Raw genomic sequence first — 24,309 nt, forward strand, 5'->3', positions numbered from 1 at the left:
AAATAAGAAGTAGTTCAAATATATCCAAAATTGATCTTGTTATAAAGGTCTTCACACCACGAATTCAAATATATAAAAAGTTTTAATAATGATTTTTTTTCTTTCAAAAGATATGAATAGTTAAGAATCTGAGAATGAAAATAAAATGTATGCTCAGTCCATGGGAGAGAGAATGCATGCATGTACTGTTATTTTTCTCTATTCTAACTCTCTCCACTGTAAAAGGGCTGACACCCAGCAAATATATTTTTTTGTCAGGTTGTGTGAGATGTATTCATGATGTATACAATGAGAAATAATTTATCGTAGTCAGATCACACGAATCTTGATGAAATGCATGTGTGGTGGATTTAGTATCCGTACATATCGGTTCCGGTAAAAAAAAAAACTTTTTTGCGTAGAACTGCTCCTATGTGCCGATTCCAGGCATAGAGCTCTGTATTATAAGCGACAATACTTGAACCAACAGTTCAACAAATCAACGAATCTAAGCTTTACAAGACGGCTAAAACAAATTAAACATATTCTCCCGTGGTTGGTTTCATCGCGATGACGAGGAGCTTCCATTCGATCTGCGCGAGAACAAACGACCAAAAGGTCGTGCGAGCCACCGCCGCCCGCCGCTGCTTCCACCGTCGCTATCGCCCTCGACGTCGCGGCGTGCATTGCCATTGGATTCGTCGGCGGTTTCGTCGGCGCCATTGCCGGCCGGCTCCGTGTTCTCGTCCGTGGGCAGCTGGTACCTGCACACGGGGCACGAGCTGTGCGTCTCCAGCCACGGCAGGATGCACATGTCGTGGAACCGGTGCTTGCACGGCATCTCCTTGGCCTCGCCGCCAGCGGCGAACTCGTCCAGGCACACCGGGCAGGTCGCCGCCTCGCTTATCTTTACCGTTGGCAATGCGGCAACGGCCTCCATCTTCGCCGGCAGCGTACCTTGCCGGCTCGGGTCGGTCTCGGCCAGGTACTCCAGCAGCAAGTCAAGCCCGGGGCCAAGAATCAACTCGCCCAGCGTCAGGCCTGGGCCCCTGGCGGCGGCGGCGCCATTGCTGGCTCCTCGCTCTGGCATGTGCATGGCGTGCGCGTCGGCGGGACTAACCAGCACGAGCCGCTCGAGCCCCGAGTCTGGCGCGTCGCCGTCGGCATCGGCATCGCCTTCCTGGAGCGCGTTCAGGAGCTGCAAGAAGGCGAGGTGGCGGTACTGTCTTCGCGCCAAGGCCGCGAGGTCGCCACCGTCGAGCCCGTAGGAGACGCCGAGGAGGTCCATGAGGATAGGAGGCCACGGCGGAACCGCGAGCTCCGACCTTGCGCCAGCGTCATCTGGGCCGGCCCCTGCGGCAGTACCACGGTCTCCCACGGCGTTGCTGCTCCGCCGGCCGTCGGCCATCTCCTCCACGAATCCGGAACGGCAGTGCGGGCACTTCACCTCCTCGACGCCCAGCTCTGGGCTTACGATTACAGAGCACATGTGGCAATAGTATCTAGAAGTCGCACCGGGTTCCTCCGCCATGTCTTTCTCCTGAGAGTTCCTATCTCCTCGATGAAGAGCTGCGTATAGGAAGTTAGGAACAGAATCGCCATCAGCCATAGTTGTGCGAAGATGCAAAAATTCACCGAGCTCCCCCCCCCCCCCCCCCCCACCCACCCAAAAAAAAAGGGGAAAAATTAGCGCGCACGTGCTCCTGGCTGAAACAAAGTCCGCCCTTTTTCAACAAGAAAGAATAGACGCACGAGCTAGCGATACTTGCAAAGCTTGAGACAGAAGGTGCAGAAACGCACGAAATCCTATCCAAAACGTTGAACCTAAAACTAAAAACATAATATGAACATCAGAACATGGATAGAGTTAAGAACTTACCAGCAGCTATGAGAAAGATGGAGCTTCTTCAACAACACCCGAGAAATCAGCGCGCATGGATACCAAAGCAAGTGGGAGGCAAGAAGAAGAATCGGAGGGGGGGCAAGGGAGGAGAGGCGGGCGAGGACGAGATATGTTTGATGCCAACACAACTCTATCGGGTATTACTAAAACTGGTGGGTGCCTTGGAATAATTGACGGCTTCTTGTTTTACACATCGGCAGCGGAGAGTTCTAGTCCACGGAGACTCTCAAGCTGTCCTCCTGGCTACAAATTTTTATAGATAGCTTTCGCTGCTGTCATGCCATGGTGCGGTAGCGTGAGCAAACCCAAGAACAGGACTGATCCATGGAATAGAGACGAGACGACAGGGACGGCTTTGACGAGTTCCTTTCGCTGGCGTGTCCCTGACGAACCCAGTGACATTGGCGCCATCGATGAGCCGGAGAATGCATTCAATCGAGGAGGACAATCTATAAAGCCGTGATAGTTGACGCTTCAAAATTGTGTATGTTTTTGTAATTCTATATATATGAGTACATATATATATAGCGAGAGTGCCTCTGTATTGGAGGATAATTAACGTGTGGTGTTGATATATGGCGGAGCTACTTGGATACTTGGTTACACAAATGTACATCATTGTTTTTATAAGAAAAAAGTCTCAAACTTTATGTTTATAAAAACTGTGAAAGCATCTCAATGCAATTGTTTTAAAAAAAACAATTTAAAACCTTGAATTGATAAAGATCCGACGAAATGACTCCTCAATTGAAAATTTCGGTCGATTGTACCCTGAACTATGCAATCCCGGTCTAAATCAAACATTCGTGTCATTTCTCAAACAGGGATTGTTGACGTGGCACAGGATGATCTGGATTGGGCCGGCCCAGGGAAACGCGTGATGCGTGTTGTTGCTTTAGTTTTTTTCGTTTGTTATTTGTTTTTGTTTTTTGATTTTTTCCTTTCATTTTTTTTTCTTTTCTTGCTCTTTTTCCTTCCGTTTTTATTTTTATTTTATGTTTTTTTCATTTAAAATTATCTTTTTTGTTTTCTTTTCTAGTTTTTTCCTTTTGTTTTAATTTTTCTTTTCTATTTATATTCTTTTCTTTTTATGATTTCTTTTTTATTTTTACTGTTTCTTTTTCCCTACACTATACAAAGCTTTTTTCCTTTCGTTTTAATTATTTAACACATATATTTATAGAGTTCGGTTCGTATAATTGTTCATGAGTTGATGATTTTCATTGCTGGAAAGACCCAATCAATTGTTATGGTCGCTACCGGTAATAACAACTAGATGATATCCCGCGCTTGCTGCGGAACTTGTTACGTATTTCTATGCTATAGTAGGTATATGAATATTTGTGTAATTAGGGATACACTTTTCTGTTTGGTTGAGAGGATAAGAAGTGGTTCTAGTCCACCGATTCCTAGCTTCTGGTCGTGGCCTCACTTTCGTGCACCTGTAACCAAAGGAGAAAAAACGCAATCAAAAGAAAGGGATTAATGGCCGGAGGAGTGAATGGATCATGCTCCGATGCACGTACCATTCATCCAGTTCTTTCTTAATCATGCAAAATCGTGGTGTATGTCCTCTGAAATTATTATTTTTAAACAGCAAAAACCAAAACGGACCTGCCCATGAGGTGAATCCCAGTTGAAATTTGCTAGGGTTTGATTTAGACTGTGATTGCATAGTTTAGGGTATAATCGACTAGGATTTTGATTTGGGGTTCATTTCGCTGGAGCTCTACCAATTCAGGTTTTAAAATGGATTTTTTCCATTGTTTTTTGACGACGAACACCGTCACTACAAACAGCACTACGCAATATTAATCGTGAAGGTCACGCGTGGAAGTGACGGGACTCTTTAATGATGACCTAGAGTTCCTTCTTAACGGATTTTATAGGCGGGCCAGTGGCGAGTAATTGCTTTGATTGCAGTGTGGCGTGAGTGGTGTGAGGCTCTTCTAAGACTTATAATGATGTAAACTTTGTAAAGCGGCTCTTCACCCCCTTTTTCTACTCCCTCCGTCTCAAAATAAGTGTCGCTGTTTCAGTATTACATTTATACTAACTTAGGACTAAGTTTGCGACACTTATTTTGGGACAGAGGGAATATAAAATATGATATGCACGCTTGTGCATATTCTAGAAAAAAAGTCCAAAATAAATCTTAAATTTGAAAATAAAAACTAAATCAAACCCTGAAGTTGTAATCTCAGATATCAGCACATCATACTCTCTGATCCTTGTCTATATTAAACCTTATGAGTGTTTTCAAATAGGAATTGTGGACGTGACAGATTAACTCTCGAAATTGTTGGTTGTTGACGCGATTAGGCCGGCCCATCAATCGCAAAGCAAGTTTTTTTTTTACTTTTCCCTCAGCGAGATTTAAAATAACCAAAAAAAATACACTATGAGAATTGGACTTGCGACTTGATACTGTCAATCTCCACTTGCTAGCCAGCAGAGAAGATGATTGGTAGTGAATTAACTTTAACCCCGAACCTAATTAATCAGACCCAGGCATCGAGATTTGGAACATTTTTTAAGAACAAACAAATTCTGAAAACATATTTTTTTTAAATCCCCAAGAATTTTCTAAGGTGCGAATACTTTTTGAAATTCTGAATACTTTTGACAAAAGGAATAATTTGTTGAAAACGAAATCAGTTTTTAAAAAGTGGACAGTATTTGAAACCTAAACAAATTTTAAAAAACGGAACGGTTTTTGAATCCTGAACAAAATTTGCACAAACTTTCAAAAAAATGTTCATAAATGCAAATAATGTTCACGCATTTCATAAATTGTTCAGGAGTTAAAAAATATTCCTTTTTCTAATTTTGAGCGCAAACCAATTTTTTGGGTGTTTTTACAAAAGTGTTTGGAATTTTCAACTTCTGTTTACATTTATAGAACTGACCGTGATTTCAAAAAAAATGTTTACGAAAAAGTGGTTGGAATTGCAAAAGTTATTCACATGTTTTTGAAAAATGTCTGAATTTTCAAAACTTGTGTCACATATTTCTGTAAGAATGTTTTTATAATTTCTTAAATTACATAGGTTAAAAATGTCGGCATTTAAAATTGTTCAAAAAACCAAGAAATGTTTTTATATTGAAATATGTTTACATATATGAATGATGCTGTCTGTTCTTATAAGTGTTGCGCTATCTAACATCATGAGCAGCTTTGAGAGCTAGTGGCTAGCTGTTCTCGCCCTTTCAATGCGAGAACAGAGTTCTTGTAATGTGAAGCATTTTGGGTATTGCATTTTTTTTGTCGCCCATTAATTTTTCGTTGCTCCTTCTAAAAGACATGGCTTTTTGTATTAAATAGTGTTTTTTGTTATTCCAAAATAAATAAATAAATATTATCATTACAAAAATAAATAACAAAAAAAAAGAAAAAATAAAACAAAGCAGCGTGAGTGACTTTGTTAATGGGCCGGTCCAGGTCCTCGTAATGTCCAGCCAACCGGTCAACCATCTTGGAATTTGACTTGCCACATCAGCAAAAACCTGCTAAATGCGCTCAAGTTTTAAAATAGACCGAAATCAAAAAGTTTGGTGTGCTGATTCTTGAGGTTTCAAATTCAGGATTTGATTTAGCTTTCATCTATAAGCTTGAGGTTTATTTTAAACTTTTCTGTTTTCATAAGAGCGTTGACTAACTATGCAATATAACGGACACATCCATCAAATAAATTAAAAGGTCATGTGAAACAAGTGAGGTGTTTTGGCTACCGGACACATCTACACCCATGTTGAATAAAAAATTCAAAACAAATACTAAAAAAATTCAAAAATAATCAATTTTTCTGTCATAGTATAAAATTCAAAAATAATCAAATCAATTTGTCCGTTCCAAATTCCAAATTATTTGGACATCCTTATAGCTCTTCGCAAAAAAGATAAATTTGGAGTCTTTTAAAAAGTGTACTATTTATATACTGTTTGGATCTTATTTTTCTTTTTTGCTGAGAACTACTCAGATGTCTAAATGACCTAAAATTTTGACCGTACCTCACGCATCAAATTATCTACCTTATACAAAATAATTAGAATTTTTGAATTTTTATGATATTTTCTGCCCGATGTAGATGAGCCCGGGCACTGAATTGGATATTTGTTGTGAAACTTTATATTAAAATTATACTACAGCTACGATAATTAATTTAGATCGGAGGAAATAATACTTATGAAAACTAGCATAATGCTGGGCTAGTGACATTGGCATTTACATGAACCTGAAAGTGACAACTACATAGGCTGCAACAACATATATTTAACATAGGAAACGCTTCCGTACACACATCTGATGGGAAGCAATCGTTAGACCCGTCGGACACCGTTGATTTGTATTTTGATCTCACGTCTGACAAATGCACTCAAAGATATTAACCATACGATTTTCTAGCTTAGGCCCCATAATTTCTCCCCGAATTAATATCGCGAATTAACTCACTCCATCTCTCTTGCCCATCATGTTCGCAGCACTGAGATCGCCATGCCCCTCGTCGCACCTCCTCTCCCCCATCACGAGTTTCTGCTCCCACCCATCCGTGGCCTCTCTTCCACCTCGTCTTTGCGCCATCTCGTCCGGCGGCCACGACGATATTAACCCACACATGCTCGTCGTCGAGCATGTAACCTCCGTCGTCACCGTGTTTAACTTCTCAAGATCATGCGTTCCTCCACCTGTAGTTTTGGGCTCTGATAGACCAAGCCTGAGCGTCTTCTCAGTTTAGAAACAAGGCCAACTAGGATATGCTCTCAGGTCATGCGGAATGGTGGATTACCACACGATGTTTTGTGTCAGCATCACATGCGGCACGGAGGTGAGATGTGCGAAGCACATGCAAGTCCCAATTGATGCACTAGTTTGAAATTTTATTAATTCATCATGAATGTAGGGCGGAAGCATAGTTTGTATTATTATTTTTCCCATTGGGACCTTTTAATTATTTTAAGCATTGTACAGTTCTTCTTCATTGTTACTTGGATTTATTCATCAAAATTTGTTAACTCTCTCACATCGCAATGTCTTTGATTGCACGAAGCAAAGAAAAAGAGGGTAAGATGCAACATTTTCCAAAAGGGAACGATCCACAATATGTCTTTGGCTCTTTGCAGATTATGTCACTGCGCGTAGAAGGTGGAGTGCTTCATGATCACCATGGAAGCAAATGGTCTATTTAATCATTGTGGAAATATATCCCATATAGTGTATTTATGTTTTTCCCATTTGATGGAAACAAATCCATGTTTGTATGAAAATATTATCATAATACTTTAGAAGCGATATATATCTATGGAAGCATTGCCATCTCTATTGTGCCTAGGCGATGCGGACCTCGCCATATGCGTCATTTTTGTTGTATATGGAAGCAAGTCGTCATTTTTTAAGATCTAAGTTCCGAATTATTTAGAAGCAAATAGATATTTATTTCGACGCAAATACCAAATTATTTGTAAGCAAATTTGTATTTCGTCGAACGCAAATACCAAGTTCTTCGAAAGCAAAGCCCCAATATAATTTGTCTGAAACAGTTAGTCACAACGGTAAAAAACCGGTTTTGATGGAATCATATATTTGTATTGTTCGAAACATTTTATGGTTACATTGGAGACACTTTTATGGTCATTCGAAGCAGAATTTCCTGCAGTATAAACAAAATAAAAGATCGCGCTGGACAAAAATCTCACCAGGTTGAAACAATATAGTTTGATATGGAAGCAACTTTGCTAGGATATGGAAGGAGAAGATATTTTTACACAGTGCTAGCAGGTGCTACCATACTGCTATGTGCTTCCGTGTCAGTTGTCACGAAAACTGGCCAACAGCATATGCATGAGATGCACCAGTTTTACCTGGTATAGTGCATATTTCAGACGAAGCATTAAGGAAGGGGCTAATGCTAAAATAGTAGGTCTAATGTGATTTCTGGGAGTAGTTGACGAGAAAAAAATCACAATTAATAGATGCAAAGTAACTATGTGGGCCCACCTTTCTAATCTCACGTTCCGGGTTGCATCAATTCAACGATGGACTACTATTCTGATGGAAAGTTAAATATCAGTAGTCTGGTTCTTAGCGCTTGTGTACACACAACTGATACCAAGTTTTTTGAAAGCAAAGCTTCAATATAATTTTGTGACATCCTCAGCTTTTATTATAGTGATCTCTGTAATTAAGCTACAATAAACCTATGCTAATGGTGTCACATCACCGTGATTACTGTTGTTAACTCGCGTTAGTTCAAAACCGATTCAAATTCAAATTTAAAATGAAGTCAAATGATAAAAAGTTTTTGAATGCCAAAATAAAAATGATCGGTATGTGTCAAATATTACTTAGGAAACTGTCATTTAGAAATCGTTATTTTAGAGATATTTATTGCACTAAAATAAACTAGATCTAAAATTGTTAATAAAATAAATAAAAAATAATAAAAGAAGAAATCCCCCTCGGCCAAACTGGGTCATGGCCTAGCTCGCCGGCCCAACCTACCTCTCCCCCCTCCCCCCCAATTGGCCCAGCCCCCATGGGTATATAGCCCCCGCCTCAAAACATGAAAAACACAAAAACAGATTTTAAAATGAATAAAAATAAAAATGTATAATAAACAAATTAATTAATTAATTAATCAAATCAATTAATGTAATTAGATAGTTTTCATACGTGTTAAGTAGATAGGAAAATGACATGTGGATCCAGCCCAATTAACAATTAATTAAAATTGTTAATTTAATCCTGTTAATTAATAAACCTAAGCAGTATATGACAGCTGGGTCCCACCCAACTAATTAACCTGATTAAATATTTATTAAACCCTAAAAATAAATGTGCATATGACACATGGCCCCACTGGTCATATTTGACCAGTAAAAGTTACTGTTGATTGCTGATGTCATAATTGAAATACGTGAATTATTTAAATCTATTTAATTCCTAATAATTAATAACACTATAAAAATAATATAAAATAAATCGCAAGTCAGATGAAAATATTTTGAACATGAAAGTTCATTTGCAATTCGAGACGAACCCGAATACGCTATCCGCTTGTGTGTCACGCGTCCCTAGCATAGCAAACATGGAACTTTTCCATGGGACTCGTAGTAGCGAGAGACCCTGGGAATATCATCCGATATTTTCCCGACCCGTCTATGATGGATAGCACTGGTTAGCTCATGCCTAGACCTGCATATTGCCATGTCATGCTTAGTGTTTGCATCGGTGTTATATTTATTGTTTCTTCCCCTCTCTTCTTACCGGTAGACCCCGACACTAACGTTGATGCCGGGTACATCTACCCTCCTGATGACCAGCCCTTTCCACAGAGCAACAAGGCAAGCAAACCCCCCTTGATCATTCCTATATCGCCCATTTCTTTCTCCCTCATGCTTGCATTAGAATTTTGCTACTGTTGTAGTTAGCTCCTATTTCTCATGCATAGCCTAATTTTAATGAACTGCTACTTTCAGTACTGCACCTTAAAACTGTTTAGTATAGGTGGATCAGTCATCCCCTCCGACCCTTAGTCCAGTTACCCCGCTTTATCGTCAAGTCTTGATCCCTGATCGACGAGCCAAGATCCGACACAACACTTACACCCCACTTAGTTGTACGAGATGCAGAATTACTATCGGGTACGGAGGGTGACACCTCGCGAAGTACTCCTGATGATATCTCTGTAGTGTAGTTAGTCGGTCGTGGTTATCGAGGGTGATACCTCCTTCACCACTCCTGACGATGTCTCTGTCGTGCAACCCCTCAAGTGGGAGACCCTCATACGTCCCAAACGTATCTATAATTTCTGTTTGTTCCATGCTCTTTGGGGTGACATTGTTATATGTTTTGCTACAGTTTTATACCTTTTTATACATATTTGGACTAACCTACTAACTGAGTGCACCGAGTGCCAGTTTATATGTGCTGATGTCTTTTAATTGCAGGGACTTTACCCCAATTTTCAGAGCCCCAAAAATCCCGAGAAAATATATAAAATTCGACGTGACGGAACTTTCAGGAAGCAACAAGGTGGGCCATAGGGGAGCCAGGCCTCACCCAGGCTGCCACCTGGCGCGGGCCCCCTCCTGTCCGCACCACCAGGGCGCCTGGGCAGCTGGTCCACCCCGTGGCGCCCTCCTTTGGCCTATATTTACCTCTCAGATGGAAAACCCTAAAGATATATCCAAAATCGTGAATTTCTTCACCGTTCCACCGCCGTAGCGGTTCCGAGATCGGGAGCGCCAGAAGACCTCTTCCCGGCACCCTGTCGGAGGGAGGATTGACCTCCGGGAGCTTCTCCACCACCATGGACGCTTCCTGGACGTGTCGTGAGTAGTCCTCCTTAGACTATGAGTCCATGACCAATAGCTGTGTGATGTATTCCCTCCAATCTTGTGCTTCAATGCTTAACCCTTGTGAGCTGCCCTACATGATCAAGGCATATATGTAATTTACCTGCTGTTGCTATGTTGCGTTTGCTGGGATCCAATGAATTATGAGATTACGTTCACATTGCGATGAGTTATATATTTGGTTCTCCTTTTATATTATGTTCTTGAGTAATTCATGCATGTTCTCCGTTGCTTTTTATTGCTTTGACCGAGTAGTAGATTGTAACTCCAAGAGGGAGCGTTATGCATGATTGTGGATTCATGCCCCCTGATGTCTAGCTTGAGTGACAGAAACATGAGACTAGGGGATGTGAGATTTCCACCGGGGAGAAAACAACGATGCTTGCACCTTACGCAAAGTTCGTTAATGCAGTTGTCCGTTGCTTTGAGTTTACACTTTGGGTGGGGCTCACAACTTAATACTAGCGAGATGTTCTGGATAGATATCTCAAGGTGGATGATTAGAGAGTAGATGTTGATGGATAAATGGTCTACTTGTCTTGGTGTAGTGCCCATTACTTTTGAGCCTCTAACTTTCTAGTAGCATGATTAGCATTGCGGTGCGTTTATAATTCTGCCAATTGCCCAGTTGTAATTTGTTTACCCATCATAGTTGTTTATCGTCTTTTGCGAGAGAGATATCACTAGTGAACATCATGGGACTCTGGTCCATATTTCCACCATTGTTTACACCTCCACCATTTACTGTTTTTATTTATTTTTCCGTTGCCATCACTATCGCTATTTCCGCTTGTGTTTTGATCCTTTGCAAACTACAAGGCCGGAGAGATTGGCAACCTCTGTGAACTCGTTGGGAGCAACGTTATTTGTTGTGTGTGAAGGTCCACGTCTTCTGCTAGCGCCAGAGCAGCGGACACCTACTTGTTGATCCTCGGAGTCCTCCTGGTTCGATAAACCTTACAGTCCCCGTGTAAGGTAAATCTGTTGCTGACTACATCTCAACCTTCCACTTGGGGTAACCAACGAGGGCCGAGAAGTATATCCATCAACTCGTCATCAAGCAAATTTCTGGCGTCGTTGCCGGGGACTCCAGGCTTCAAGATAGGGGAGTTTCACACTGTCTTTTACCTTTGCTTTTAGTCTTGTTAGTTTGCTTTCTAGTTTTTGCTTTAGAGTCTTATACCAAAAACTACAAAAAATTAGTTGCTTTGTTCTTGCTTGTTGCTGCTGCTATGGGTTCCACTGAGAACACGAAGTTGTGTGAATTCACTAGTCACAACAACAATGATTTTACCTTCACTTCTATTGCTCCAATTGCCACTGTTGGTATTTATAAAAGTAATTGACCTTGTGACTATGTTAGTTATTATGGAGAATTATCCCCTTGGCATGGTCTCACCGGGAAGGAACCGGATCTTTGGTTTGAAGTTGCTCCTAAATGTCCCCAAACTTGGGAAGACATCCAAACTTTTATAACAAAGAGAAAATAAAATATAGAGGATGACCCTACAATTTTACTTAATAGCGATGATATTAGTTTTGATAATTGTAGTCTTTCTGAAGTTATCACTTTTTTGCAAACAATGGGTAAAGACCCCCACACTAGTACACTCAATATTGCCTTCACCGAGCATATTACCAATGCTCTTATCAAAGCTAGGGAGGAGAAGCTCCAGCTAGAGACTTCTATTCCTAGAAAACTAGAAGATGGTTGGGATCCTATGATCAAGATTAAATTGAATAATTTCTCTTGCTTTGCTTTATGTGATGTTGGAGCTAGTGCCTCCGTTATGCCCAAAAGAATGTATGATATGCTTGATTTGAAACCTTTTGATCAATGTTCTTTTGGTGTTCGTCTTGTTGATTCTTCCATAAAGAAACCTTTAGAGAGAATTGGTGATGCTCTTATTGTTGTCAATGATAGTTATGTTCCCATTGATTTTCTTGTTATAGACATTGAGTATGATCCCTCGAGTCCAATTATTTTGGGACGTCCTTTTCTCCGCAGCGTTGGTGCTATCATTGACATGAAAGAAGGGACCATTAGATTCAAATTTCCCCTTAAAAAGGGAATGGAACACTTCTCTCGAAATAAGATTAAGTTACCTTATGAGTCCGTTACTTGGGCAAGTTATTCTTTTGGAGTTGATAATACTTGATATTTTTGCATCATGCCTAGCTCAAAGGCATAAAAGAAAGCGCTTTTTGGGAGGCAACCCAATTTGTTTTTTACTTTCAGTTTTAGTGGTCTTGATGCTTGTTACTGTTGGGGAACATAGTAAATTCAAAATTTTCCTAGGCCATACAAGGATCTATCTATGGAGAGACCAGCAACGAGAGAGGTTGTAGAGCATCTTCATACCTTTGAAGATCGCTAAGTGGAAGCATTACTATCTATGGATACCCATGGTGGATCCCGCATGTTCCACGATGATCTCATTGGATGAACCACGATGTCAAGGATTCAATCAATCCCGTATACAATTCACTTTGTGTGCCGATATAGAACTTGCACGAGATTCGATCGTCGGTATCCCCATACCTTGTTCAATCTCGTTGCCAGCAAGTCTCTTTACTCGTTCCATAGCACATCATCCCGTGACTAACTCCTTAGTCACATTGAGGTCATTATGATGATGTTCTACGGAGTGGGCCCAGATATACCTCTCCGTCACACGGAGTGACAAATCCCGATCTCGATTCGTACCAACCCAACATATACTTTTGGAGATACCCGTAGTGCACCTTTATAGTCACCCAGTTACGTTGTGACGTTTGATACAGCCAAAGCACTCCTACGGTATCCGGGAGTTGCACAATCTCACGGTCGAAGAAAAAGATACTTGACATTAGAAAAGCTTTAGGATACGAACAACACGATCTAGTGCTATGCTTAGGATTGGGTCTTGTCCATCACATCATTCTCCTAATGATGTGATCCTGTTATCAATGACATCCAATGTCCATGATCAGGAAACCATGATCATCTATTGATCAACGAGCTAGCCAACTAGAGGCTTGCTAGGGACACATTGTGATCTATTTATCCACACATGTATTATTGTTTCCTGTTAATACAATTATAGCATGAACAATAGACGATTATCATGAACAAGGAAATATGATAGTAACCATTTTATTATTGCCCTAGGGCATATATCCAATAGTTACTACTGTAGCAACATCATTGTGTCTTTATTTTCAAACTTTGTGCCAAGTTTTAGCCTCCGATTGCAAGAAAGTTCAAAAGTTGTGACATGCTGTCCAGAAATAGATTCTGTCTGCTTGACGAAACAATTCGCCAAAAATCACCAGATCTTATTTTTTATCTCAATATTTTTGACAGTATGCTCTATATAATTGTATTTCTGGCTTATGTTCTGAGTTATTTTATTTGAGTTGCATAAGTGCACCGAAACAATTATTTACTACCTGCTGGTCTGTTTTTCCCAGATTCTCCCTTGTTTTCATTTTCATTGTTTTGCAAATCTTAAGCTTGCTTTTTCTTTGCAAAAACCTTTTCTCAATCTTGAGAAATAGTATATCTTCCTGAAAATCTTTATTTACAGTAGAGAATAAATTATTTTATTATGGGCACTAACCACTCTAATCAGCTTATGATGAGTTTCGTATGAAGGGAGTTTTCAAGTATGCGATGGAAGATGATGAAAGAAGATCCAGGAGTGTCAAGCGCTCAAGCTTCGGGATGCCCCCATCCACCCCCAAGAAATATTCAAGGAGAATCAAGCGTCTAAGCTTGGGGATGCCCTCGTGCATCCCCTTCTCCATCAACAATCATCAGTTCGTCCTTCTTCATGCTATATTTTTATCACTTCATATATTATGTGCTATGCTTGGAGCGTCCCGCTCTTTACTTTTTAGTTTGTTTTAGTTTTGCTTTCTGTTCATAACAAGTTGGACCCTATCCTTCTTTTTTGGGGGAGAAACACGCTCCACTCCACCATAGAACACAACATAGGTTTTCATGCTTATCTTTTTGTGTGTTCTTTATCTTTTCATAGTTGTTGTCATGCTTAGTTTTTAGTTTTCATGCTTTATATTTTTAAGGGCTTTTATTTAGGTTGCTTTTGTAACTCTCTTGATTTATCATGCTTATCTAGATTAGAAAGTTCGCTTGTTGCACTGAGTTGTGTGTCTTGCGTGAGTGGGTAATTGAGGTTGCTATTTAAGTATAGTAGTAACTTGCAATAGTTTTGAGGTATTGATTTGAGTAATGTTTGGACTATTGGTGTCAAGAGCTTGAGCCTATTAGTGATAGGTGTCGTATTTTGGGAAATCCATGTGTATTTTCAAAAACTAAAAAAATTAGTTGAGAACTCTAGCTACTAGATGGATCGCTAACCTCTGGAGGGGTTGGAATATATAGAGTACCCTCACGTTATCATGGGTCGAGGATGCGCAAGGATAACCAAACCCCCAAACACTCCTCCTCGGGGTATGCTTGCGTTGGTTTTTCCCTTGAAGAGGAAAGGGTGATGCAGAACAGGAGCAGTAAGTATTTCCCTCAGTTGAGAACCAAGGTATCAATCCAGTAGGAGAATCTCGTCAAGTCCAGAGTACGTGCAGAAACACAAAAGAGCTTGCACCCAATGCTATAAAGGGGTTGTCAATCCCTTCAAGATTGATTGCAAAGTGAGATCTAAAGGCGGAAAGTGCAACGAAGAAAAAGAGTAAGGCTGAAAATATAGTGTGGAGTAGACCCCGGGGCCATAGTGCTCACTAGAGGCTTCTCTCAAAATAGCAACAACACGATGCGTGCCTCGCTACCCCTTCTCTCACTAGATGAGGTCACCGCACGGTATGAACCCAAAACCAAGCACTTCTCCCATTGCAGGAATCATAGATCTAGTTGGCCAAACAAAACCCACAACTTGAAGAGAATTACAAGGATATGAAATCATGCATATAAGAGATCAGAAGAAACTCAAATAAGATTCATAGATAATCTGGTCATAAATCCACAATTCATCGGATCTCGACAAACACACCGCAAAAGAAGATTACATTGGATAGATCTCCATGAAGATCATGGAGAACTTTGTATTGAAGATTCAAGAGAGAGAAGAAGCCATCTAGCTACTAGCTACGGACCCGTAGATCTATGGTGAACTACTCACGCATCATCGGAGAGGTCATGGTGTTGATGAAGAAGCCCTCCGTATCCGAATCCCCCCTCCGGCAGGGCACCAGAACGTGCCCGAGATGGGATCTTGCGGAGACAGAAGCTTGCGGCGGCGGAAAAGTACTTTCGATGATCTCCTGATTTTTTCTAGGATTTTAGGGAATATATAGGCGAAAAACCTAGGGCAGAGGAGGTCCAGGGGGCCCACAAGCCAGGGAGGCCCGACCTCCCCCCTGGCCCGGGCTAGGGGGCTTGTGGGGTCCCTCGGGACCCCCTGCCTTGGTTCTCAAGTCTCCCGATCTTCTTCTGTTTCGGAAAAAAATATCTTCGGGGATTTTATTCCGTTTGGATTCCGTTTCAAATCTCCCTCTGAAAAGGGTCAAAAACACGGAAAAAACAGGAACTGGCACTTGGCACTGAGTTAATAGGTTAGTCACAAATAAGATATAAAAGGCATATAAAACATCCAAAGTTTGACAAGATAATAGCATGAAACCATCAAAAATTATAGATACGTTGGAGGCGTATCACGGTACTTGTCTCTTGTGAATCTCGTGACTAGATAGAGAGTTACCGATAATAAGTGATGAGTTCCTCGCACTAATGCGAGTATTCGATTGTTGGCACTTCCACCATCCATATTTTGCTAGCCTCTTCGGTACCGTTGATACGTCCCAAATGTATCTATAATTTATGCTTGTTCCATGATCTTTTGGGTGACATTGTTATATTTTTGCTACACTTTAATATCATTTTACACATATTTGTACTAACCTATTAACTCAGTGCACCCAGTGCCAGTTTCTGTCTGCTGATGTCTATTTTGCACGAGCTTATACCCAATTTTCCGAAGCCCAAAAAATTCCCGGAAAAATATATAAAAAATCAGCGAAACAGAAGCTTCCGGATCACCGAAGAAGGGCGAGAGGGGGGCAGGGGCCGCCCAAGCAACCTGATGGCACGGCCAGGCCCTAAGTCGCGCCACGAGGCCGCCTGGGTGGGCCCTACCTCCTCCGGTGCCCTCCTTTGGCCTATATTTACTCCTTCGTGAGGAAACCCTTCTAGAACTTCCAGAATCACGAATTTCTCCATCGTTCCGCCGCCGAAGCGCTTCCGAGATCGGGAGCGTCAGGAGACCTCTTCCCAGCACCCTGCCGGAGGAAGGATTGACCTCCGGGAGCTTCTTCACCGCCATGGACGCTTCCCGGATGTGTCGTGAGTAGTCCTCCTTGGACCATGGGTCCATGACCAGTAGCTATGTGATGTGTTCTCTCCAATCTTGTGCTTCAATGGTTAGTCCTTGTGAGATGCCCTACATGATCAAGGCATCTATGTAATTCTCTTGCTTTTGCTATGCTTGGTTTGTTGGGATCCGATAGATTATGAGATTACGTTCAGATTGTTATGAGTTATATATTTGATTATCCTTTTATATTATGTTCCTTAGTGATTCATGCATGTTCTCTGTTGCTATTTATTGCTTTGGCCGAGTAGTAGATTGTAACTCCAAGAGGGAGCGTTATGCATGATTGTGGGTTCATGCCCCTCGATGTCTAGCTTGAGTGACAGAAACATGAGACTAGGGGTTGCGTTGTTGCCACCAGGGAGAAAACAATGGTGCTTGTGACCACGGTTGCAAGGATTGTTTACCTTACACATAGTTCGTTAATGCAGTTGTCCGTTGCTTTGAGTTTACACTTTGGATGGGGCTCGCCACTTAATACCCGCGAGATGTTTTGGATAGATATCTCAAGGTGGATGATTGTAAGTAGATGCTGATGAATAAACGGTCTACTTGTCTTGGCGTACTACCCATTACTATTGAACCTCTAACTATCAAGTAGCATAATTAGTATTGCGGTGCATTCATAATTCTGTCAATTGCCCAACTGTGATTTGTTTATCCAAGCATAGTTGTTTATCGTCTTTTGGGAGAGATACATCACTAGTGAACATCATGTGACTCTGGTCCATATCACCATCATTGTTTACACCTCCATCCTTTACCGCTTTCATTTACTTTTCCGTTGCAATCACTATTACTTTCTCGCTTGTGTTTTGATCCTTTGCAAACTACAAGGCCGGAGAGATTGACAACCTCTCTGTACTCGTTGGGAGCAAAGTTATTTGTGTGTGTGTGTGTGTAGGCCCACATCTTCTGCTAGCACCAGGGTGGGAGACACCTAATTGTTGATCCTATGAGTCCTCTTGGTTCGATAAACCTTACAGTTCCCGTGTGAGGGAAAACTTGTTGCTGAATACATCTCAACCTTCCACTTGGGGTAACCAACGAGGTGCGAGAAGTATATACATCATCTTGTCATCAACCGTGCATTGCCCTTTCTCATCTTGAGAGTTCGTGCAAACTTCACCGGTGCATCCAAACCCTTGGCATGATACGCTCTGTCATCATAAGCCTCATTATATCCTTCCTCAGAACAGCTACCATACCTACCTATTAAGGCATTTCCATAGACTTTCCGAGATACATTTCCATGCAACATCCACCATCTCATGACTTGCTCTTCATGTCATACATGCTTTTGCTTGATCGAGGATCCGCATGCTAATTGGGCCTTGCCCTTATTATTGCTACATGACGCGCTAGTTTCATTGCATATCCTGCTACACTCGCAGAGGCATACATTTGCATACATCATGATAGTTTTCATTTGTCTTTATGTTGAGTACTTCTTATAAAGTGTGAAGATCTTCTTTTTACTCTTGTAGAATATAGAGTATTGCCCTTAAGTGAGGAAAAGATCCCAAAGAGGACAAATTAAAAGATCCCAAAAGAGGACACATGAAAAGATCCCAAAGAGGACAAATGAGAGATAAATAGAAAGAGCCAAAGAGGCCATAAAAGAAAAAAGAAAAAGAAAAAAAGAGAAATAAAAAGAGAGAAGGGGGCAACACTACTATTCCTTTTGAAAGATCCACATTCGTACTCCATTGTTATATTTGTACTCCATAGAGATTATCATTCATGCATAACTATGTGGGGACCCTTACACTATAGAACTTGGCTTGTATATTCCAATGATGATCCTCCTCAAATGAGCTCTAGGTCTTCATGAGCAAGCAAGTTGGATGCACCCCCACTAGTTCCATTGGAGAGCATACCTTAGCTCGTATGTGCATCCGTTGCATGGAAATCCCTACTCCTCACATCATATCTATCATTTGGCTTTCTCTCGCCTATGGTTGTCCTCATTGATGTGAGCCTTTCACACCTTTTTGTCTTCCTTCCCCATCATTATTCTCTTTGCCATCCTAAGTGCCAACATATCTTGCTTGCGCTCATCCATTGCATGAGTGCTCAAAGTCGAAAGGGAGAGGATCATTTTGACTTGTGCCTGACTAGTGGTCTGGGGATGAGTCAAAATAAGATTCCGAAGGAGACCAAGTGTGAAGTTTTAGTAGATTGAGTTCTCAATTAAACTATATAATATTTTTATGCTTTAAACCCATCTCCCACTTCTTACACGCAGACACCATTTGGAGACATTCGAGTCACGGACAGCGAGAGCTCTTGCACCTTTATGTACTTACTTTGCTAATTTCAATACTACATATAGACTATTGCTTGTTATTGTCTTGACTTGAATTGCATATCTTACTTGCTTTACTTTGAAGTTCTTATATGTGTGTTAGCATGTCACCACAGAAATAATTTATGTTATCATCTACTTACTCGAGGACGAGTAGGAATTAAGCTTGGGGATGTTGATAAGTCCCAAACGTATCTATAATTTCTGTTTGTTCCATGCTCTTTTGGGTGCCATGGTTATATGTTTTGCTACACTTTTATAGCTTTTTACACATATTTGGACTAAACTACTAACTCAGTGCACCCAGTGCTAGTTTCTGTCTACTGGTGTCTTTTAATTGTATGGACTTTACCCCAATTTTTAGAGCCCCAAAAATCCTGAGAAAAATATATAAAAATCAGCATGACGGAAGCTTCACAAAGCACCAAGGTGGGCCAGAGGGGAGCCGGGCCTCACCCAGGCAGCCACGTGGCGTGGGCCCCTCCTGGCCGCGCCACCAGGTCGCCTGGGTGGCTGGTCCACCCCCTGGCGCCCTCCTTTGGCCTATATTTACCCCTCGGAGGGAAAACCCTAAAGGTATATCCAGAATCGTGAATATCTCCACCGTTCCGCCGCCGTAGCGCTTCCGAGATCGGGAGCGCCAGAAGACCTCTTCCCGGCACCCTACCGGAGGGAGCATTGACCTCTGAGAGCTTCTCCACCACCATGGACGCTTCCCGGACGTGTCGTGAGTAGTCCTCCTTGGACCTTAAGTCCATGACCATTAGTTATGTGATGTCTTCTCTCCAATCTTGTGCTTCAATGCTTAGCCCTTGTGAGCCGCCCTACATGATCAAGGCATATATGTAATTTACCTGTTGTTGCTATGCTGAGTTTGCTCGGATCTGATTGATTATGAGATTATGTTCAGATTGTGATGAGTTATATATTTGGTTCTCCTTCTGTATTATGTTCTTGAGTAATTCATGCATGTTCTCCATTGCTTTTTATTGCTTTGGCCGATTAGTAGATTGTAACTCCAAGAGGGAGCGTTATGCATGATTGTGGGTTCATGCCCCCTGATGTCTAGCTTGAGTGACAGAAACATGAGACTAGGGGATGTGTTGTTGCCACCAGGGATAAAACAACGGTGCTTGTAACCATGGTTGGAAGGATTGTTTACCTTACGCAAAGTTCGTTAATGCAGTTGTCTGTTGCTTTGAGTTTGCACTTTGTGCGGGGTTCGTAACTTAATACCAGCGAGATGTTCTGGATAGATATCTCAAGGTGGATGATTAGAGAGTAGATGCTGATGGATAAACGGTCTACTTGTCTTGGCATACTGCCCATTACTTTTGAGCATCTAACTTTCTAGTAGCATGATTAGCATTGCGGTGCATTTATAATTCTGTCAATTGCCCAACTGTAATTTCTTTACCCAGCATAGCTGTTTATCGTATTTTGGGAGAGAGACATCACTAGTGAACATCATGGGACTCTGGTCCATATTTCCACCATTGTTTACACCTCCACCATTTACTGTTTTTTATTTATTTTTCCGTTGCAATCACTATCGCTATTCCTGCTTGTGTTTTGATCCTTTGCAAACTACAAGGCCGGAGAGATTGACAGCCTCTCCGAACTTGGGAGCAAAGTTTTTTGTTGTGTGTGCAGGTCCACGTCTTCTACTAGCGCCAGAGCAGCGGACACCTACTTGTTGATCCTCGGAGTCCTCCTGGTTCGATAAACCTTACAGTCCTCGTGTAAGGGAAATCTGCTGCTGACTACATCTCAACCTTCCACTTGGGGTAACGAACGAGGGGCGAGAAGTATATCCATCAACTCGTCATCAGACCCTCGAGGGTGATTCCTCTAAGTCCACCTTGACTGTTACATTGTTCGGAATCCAACGATGGTGATGCCTCGGATCCCCCTAATGTTACAACCACACACTTACTTCACTGTGTTACTAGGAACACTGTTGAATAAATGTTAGGCGGGTGGATCCCCGCGTGGATGTGTCGATTAGTTAATTAAAATGTTAATGGATTTGGGTATTTGATCTGGGTTGGTCGGAGACCTTATTACACACTAACCGTATACGTGGGAGAAGTTATGGGTACTCGGCATCGTGGTATCAGCCGAACCTCTTCAGATATCAGCAATGGAGCGGCGCGCGCCCGAGTGGTCTGGGTAGGTATCAAGCTTGTAACGAGGGGTGCTAGGACTGAGCTCGGCCGCCCATGCCTCATGCATGGGTGCAAAGGGTGATGAGTCCATGACCCCTGCATGCTTAGGATTTAGACCGGTGGGCTGGCCTCTCTGTTGAGTCTAGGTGGGGCTGCGACGTGTCGATGTTCCGAGGCCGGGCATGACCCAGAAAAGTGTGCCTGGCCAGAGTTTATGGAGCATGATGAGGAATATGTTGTGCACCCGTGCAGGGAAGAACTTATCTATTCGAATAGCCGTGTCCACTGTTACATGACGACTTGGAGTTGTGCCGTGATCTTATACAACTACAACTGTTACTTAACTGGAATGTTTGCCCTGGGATTGCTTCCTCATAGGGAGTCGAGGGAGAATCTCTGGGCGTGACCTCATATTAATATTGCTACAACAATATGACTATTATTTGTGTTACCTTGTTCTACTCTCGTCTATTGCTGCAAGATCCCTGAAGATGCTAGTCTTCGATAGGACTAAGCCTTCTCTCTCTTTTCTCGCATTGCTGAAGTCAGTCCACATAAACCCCTTTCTTTGATACTACTACATACTTAGCATAGTTGTGATGTCAGTCTTGCGAGTACTTTGGATGAGTACTCATCGTTGCTTTACTCCCCTTTGTCCCCTTGATCCGTTGTTGTGACCAGTTGATGGAGCCTAGGAGATGGAGTATCCCGCCGATGATGACTGCTACCCTAATGGTGCCTACTACTACGTGGAGGCCGCTGAAGACCACGAGTGGTTAGGAGCCTCCCAGGCAGGAGGCCTCGCCTCGTTCGATCCTTGTATCTTTTGTGCTAGCCTTCTCTAAGGCACCTCATGTTCATGTCTATACTCAGATATTTGTTGCTTCCGCTAACTCGTGTATTTATTGAGCTTTTGTATTCTAGCCCTCGAGGCCCCTCGCTTGTAATATGAAGCTTGTATGTTTTATTTGTGTCTAGAGTTGTGTTGTGATATCTTCCCGTGAGTCCTTGAGCTTGGTTGTACTTGCGTGTATGATTAGCGTACGATCAAATCGAGGGCGTCACAAATTTGTCTGAAACATTTAGTCACAATGGTAAAAAAAGGTTTTGATAAAATCATATACTTGTATCCTTCGAAGCATTTTATTGTTACATTGCACATACTTTTATGGTCATTAGAAGCAAAATTTCCTGCAGTATAAACGAAATAGAAGGTCGCGCTGGACAAAAATCTCACCGGGTTGAAACAATATATTTTGATATGGAAGCAACTTTGTTAGGATATGGAAGCAGAAGATATTGTTCCAGAGTGCTAGCACGTGCTACCATACTGCTATGTGCTTCTGTGTGAGTTGTCACAAAAACTGGCCAACAGCATATGCATGAGATGCACCAGTTTTACGTGGTATAGTGCAGATTTCAGAGAATGCATAGATGAAGCATTAAATAAGGGGCTAGTGCTAAAATAGTAGGTCTAACGTGATTTCTGGGAGTAGTTGACAGGAAACAAATCACAATTAATAGATGCAAAGTAACTACATGGGCCCACCTTTCTAATCTCACGTTCCGGGCTGCAACAATCCAACGATGAACTACTAGTTTGATGGAAGGGTAAATATCAGTAGTCTATTTATTAGCGCTGCCCAATAAGGGAAACGCTTCTATACACACAACTGGCGGGAAGCAATCATCAGACCCGTCGGACACCGTTGATTTGTATTTTGATCTCATGGCTAACAGATGCACTCAAATATATTAACCACCCGATTTTCTAGGTCATGCCTGATAACCCACAAGTATAGGGGATCGCAACCGTTTTCGAGGGTAGAGTATTGAACCAAATTTTTTTGATTCGACACAAGGGGAAGCCAAAGAATATTCTCAAGTATTAGTAGTTGAGTTGTCAATTCAATCACACATGAAAGACTTAGTATCTGCAGCAAAGTTTCACTAATAGAGTAGTGCGATAGCAACAATAGCAACGGTAACAGTAGCAGCAGAGGCAACAGTAGCCGTAACAGTAGCAGCAATGACAGCACTAGCAGTAACCGTAGCAACAGTGAAAGCAGTAGCGGCAAAGTAACGTAGCAAGGACCAGTAGGAAAAACTCGTAGGCATTGGATCGGTGATGGATAATTATTTCGGATGACATTCATCATGCAACAGTTATAACATGGGGAGATATGTAACTAGCTCCAGTTCGTCAATGTAATGTAGGCATGTATTCCATAAATAGTCATACGTGCTTATGAAAAGAACTTGCATGACATCTATTGTCCATCCCTCCCATGGCAGCGGGGTCCTAATGGAAACTACGGGATATTAAGGTTCTCCTTTTAATGAAGAACCGGAACAACGCATTAGCACTTAGTGAATACATGAACTCCTCATACTATGGTCATCTCCGGGAGTGGTTCCGGCTATTGTCACTCCGGGGTTGCCGGGTCATAACACATAGTAGGTGACTACAACTTGCAAGATAGGATCTAGAACACACATATATTGACGAGAACATAATAGGTTCAGATCTGAAATCATGGCACTCAGGACCTAGTGACAAGCATTAAGCATGGCAAAGTAGTAGCAACATCAATCTCAGAACATAGTCGATACTAGGGATCAATCCCTATCAAAACTAACTCGATTACATGATAGATCTCATCTAACCCATCACCATCAAGCAAGCCTACGATGATATTACTCACGAACGGTGAAGAGCATCATGGAATTGGCGATGAAGGAAGGTTGGTGATGACGATGGCGACGATCTCCCCTCTCCGGAGCCCAGAACGGACTCCAAATCTGCCCTCCAGAGGAAGAACAGGTGGTGGCGGCGCCTCCGTATCGTAAAACGCGATGAACTCTTCTCCTTGATTTTTTCCGGACGAAAGGGACTAAATAGAGCTGAAGTTGGAGGCGGCGGAACCCCGAGGGCCCCACAATCCTGCTAGGCGCGGCAGCGGGGCCCGCGCCTCCTGGGCTTGTGGGCTCCTCGCTCCACGCCTCCGGTTGATTCTTGCGGCAGTATTTTTTTATATATTCCACAAAAAACCCTCGTAAATTTCCAGGTCATTCCGAGAACTTTTATTTCTACGCAAAAACAACACCATGGCAATTCTGCTGAAAACAACGTTAGTCCGTGTTAGTTCCATTCAAATCATGCAAATTAGAGTCCAAAACAAGGGCAAAAGAGTTTGGAAAAGTAGATAC

The 24,309-nt window shown here is 42.0% G+C and overlaps 1 protein-coding gene across 1 annotated transcript; it reads right to left on the bottom strand.

The window, feature by feature from the left end:
• Positions 1-299: 299 nt before the first annotated feature.
• On the bottom strand, positions 300-2,278 carry LOC123446522 (E3 ubiquitin-protein ligase SIRP1-like). Its single transcript, XM_045123096.1, has 2 exons — positions 1,859-2,278; positions 300-1,548 (listed from the first exon to the last, which is right to left on the bottom strand). Exon 2 carries the CDS (start codon positions 1,508-1,510, stop codon positions 542-544), a length of 969 nt encoding a protein of 322 aa, XP_044979031.1. The 5' UTR covers positions 1,511-1,548; positions 1,859-2,278; the 3' UTR covers positions 300-541.
• Between the last annotated feature and the right edge of the window lie 22,031 nt (positions 2,279-24,309).

This window comes from Hordeum vulgare, chromosome 4H (genome assembly GCF_904849725.1).
Source record: "Hordeum vulgare subsp. vulgare chromosome 4H, MorexV3_pseudomolecules_assembly, whole genome shotgun sequence".
NCBI classification, from domain to species: Eukaryota; Viridiplantae; Streptophyta; class Magnoliopsida; order Poales; family Poaceae; genus Hordeum; species Hordeum vulgare.

Excerpts from the sequence above, each read along its gene's own strand:
- LOC123446522 (XM_045123096.1), bottom strand. The coding sequence starts at position 1,510 with ATGGCGGAGGAACCCGGTGCGACTTCTAGATACTATTGCCACATGTGC.